Consider the following 2,308-nt stretch of genomic DNA (forward strand, 5'->3'; position numbering starts at 1 on the left):
CCGAAGGCTCCTCTGGGACACTCCTTCCCGAGGAACAGTCTGGAAGCAGCCAAGCCCTCAGACCACACTGATGAGATATAGGCATGTGGGCAGAAACCGGAATGGGCCATTCGTCACTGACCAGAGCAGTCAGTATCTCCCCAAAATCTGAGCACAGACGTGTGGCCAGAGCCAATCAAGACAGTGGGAGGATTCTCTGCCTGCTCTGCAGGATCGGGGCTCAGAGTCAGATTTCAGCAGATTGAGGGAAAATAAAGAAATGTGCTACTTCCTGCACAGCTGTTTGTGAACTGAAATTCATCCCCACAACAGCCCGGTATCTGGAACGGACTTATACACGACCTTTCAAAGGGAACGGTTTTGGTTCCCTCACATGTTCATCCCCTCCTACAGAATGATGTCTTAACAAGTTTAAGGAAATGAGTGGAGTGGAGAGTCTCTTAAATATTACCTACTGGAGGCAGATATTGGGGAATGTTGCCTGATGCGTTAAGTTTCAAGGTATGGAAAAAGTGGTAAATTGGTATAGTTTGTTAATTTTGATAGTTCCAATACGGAATGCATCTGTATTCACAATATATATCGTGGGCTCTTCAAGAAACTTATTTAAGAATCTTAAAAAGGTAAAATATTTTCTTCTAAGAAAGATCCTTCCAAAAGATTAAAAATCAGTTCCTGGATCCAGATTACTTCTTATTGCTTAATAACGTTATAAAAGAATGTAAAGTATATTCTACATTGGTTAATTATTAGATTTTATTTATTTTGATTTACATGGAATCATTGGTGTAATTATTAACATCTACATTGGAAACTCAAATATTTCAGTTAATGTTTTCATGCCTCTTATTTCAAAAAATGATAGGGAGTTTATTAACATAGCAAGAAATGTAAGCCATCATAATTAGTGCAAAAGACAAGATATGAGGTACAGTCTTGATCAGAAATGGAATCGATTCCTTGCTCAAATCAAGAGAAGCATTAATAATAAAACTTAATCTGTGCACTGCAGATGAACTAAAATTATTATTTTTTGCCTCAGTTCAAGTTTAATGGAAACTACAAAAGATAAAAGTGCTGCCCCACTACTGCACACCTCAGCTGGCCTGCCCCGTAAGTTCAGGCCATTTCCTCCACAAAAAGAAAGGCCGGCCTCCCCAAACTGGGCAGGAAAGGCCTGTCCTGTCCCAGACCACATCTGGCCTAAATCTGAGATCTTGTGTTTTAAGCATGACAATAGTAAAAGAGAGGTTTCGTTCGCATGCTCTACGCTGCCGCCATGATCCTGTAACAGCCCGGAGCCCACTTCTGCTTAGAGAAATATTCTTTGCTCTTCTGGACATCAGGCTTGATGGTATCCCTGCCAGGTGTCCAGCCAGCTGGGCACACCTCCCCGTATTTTTCAGTGAACTGGAAAGCCTGAACTAGTCTCAGAGTCCCGTCTAGAGAGCAGCCAACAAGAAGGTGGTTTACAGTGATCCGGCGAAGGATACCTTTATCATCAGTGATAAAGGGGCCTCTGAGTGAGGTGCCTGTATCAGCCTTTAAAACTCCATACTCCTGAGCAATGGTGCACTTGGGGTCTGACACCCAGGGAATGTTCATGGGTCCCAGTCCTCCTTGTTTCCTGGGTGTGTTGATCCATGCCCTGTGACCGAAGTGAGAATCCACAGAAGCACCAATCATTTGGCAGCTGGGTTTCTTAAAGTCTTCCACACTATCACTGAAAGCAATGATCTCCATGGGGCACCAAAAGGTAAAGTCGAGAGGGTAGAAGAAGAACACCACATATTTTCCTCTGTCGTCTGATAGGCTGATATCTTTGAACTGACCATCTGGCATAGCGGCCGTGGCTTTTAAAAATTGGACAGAGTGCCCAATTTTAGCATTTCCTGAAGACATCTTGCTATCTGCAGCTCTGAGACACAAATACCAAGACCAGCTGGTCAGGAAGAAGACCCGCCGAACTAAAATCATTAACTAACCTAAAGTTAAATTCATTTCTCATTCCAGAAATATAAATACTATAGGTATTTTTCACTTTGCCATTACGAAGTTAGGAAGGATGGAAGGAGGGAGGGAAGGAGAGAGGGACTGAGAGAGGGAGGGGCTGCCTTTCCCTAACAATCTTAGAATCTATAGTGGTTGAGAGATGAAACATACCTGAAAAAACCCATGAACAAATCAATGCAATCACACACTGGGTTCAATGCCACAATAAGCTGGTATATCATTTCACTAAACAGGCTGAAAGCTAAGTAACCACTTTGTGTTTGTGGAACGTTTTATCATTGTTTATTAGGTACCA

General features: G+C 42.5%; 1 protein-coding gene across 1 annotated transcript; it reads right to left on the reverse strand.

Annotated features, from left to right (window-relative positions):
- Positions 1 to 941: 941 nt before the first annotated feature.
- On the reverse strand, positions 942 to 1,918 carry LOC112309363 (peroxiredoxin-1-like). Its single transcript, XM_024565571.3, has one exon. It carries the CDS (start codon positions 1,900 to 1,902, stop codon positions 1,267 to 1,269), a length of 636 nt encoding a protein of 211 aa, XP_024421339.2. The 5' UTR covers positions 1,903 to 1,918; the 3' UTR covers positions 942 to 1,266.
- Between the last annotated feature and the right edge of the window lie 390 nt (positions 1,919 to 2,308).

The sequence above is a fragment of the Desmodus rotundus genome, chromosome 2, assembly GCF_022682495.2.
Source record: "Desmodus rotundus isolate HL8 chromosome 2, HLdesRot8A.1, whole genome shotgun sequence".
In the NCBI taxonomy this organism is placed as follows: domain Eukaryota; kingdom Metazoa; phylum Chordata; class Mammalia; order Chiroptera; family Phyllostomidae; genus Desmodus; species Desmodus rotundus.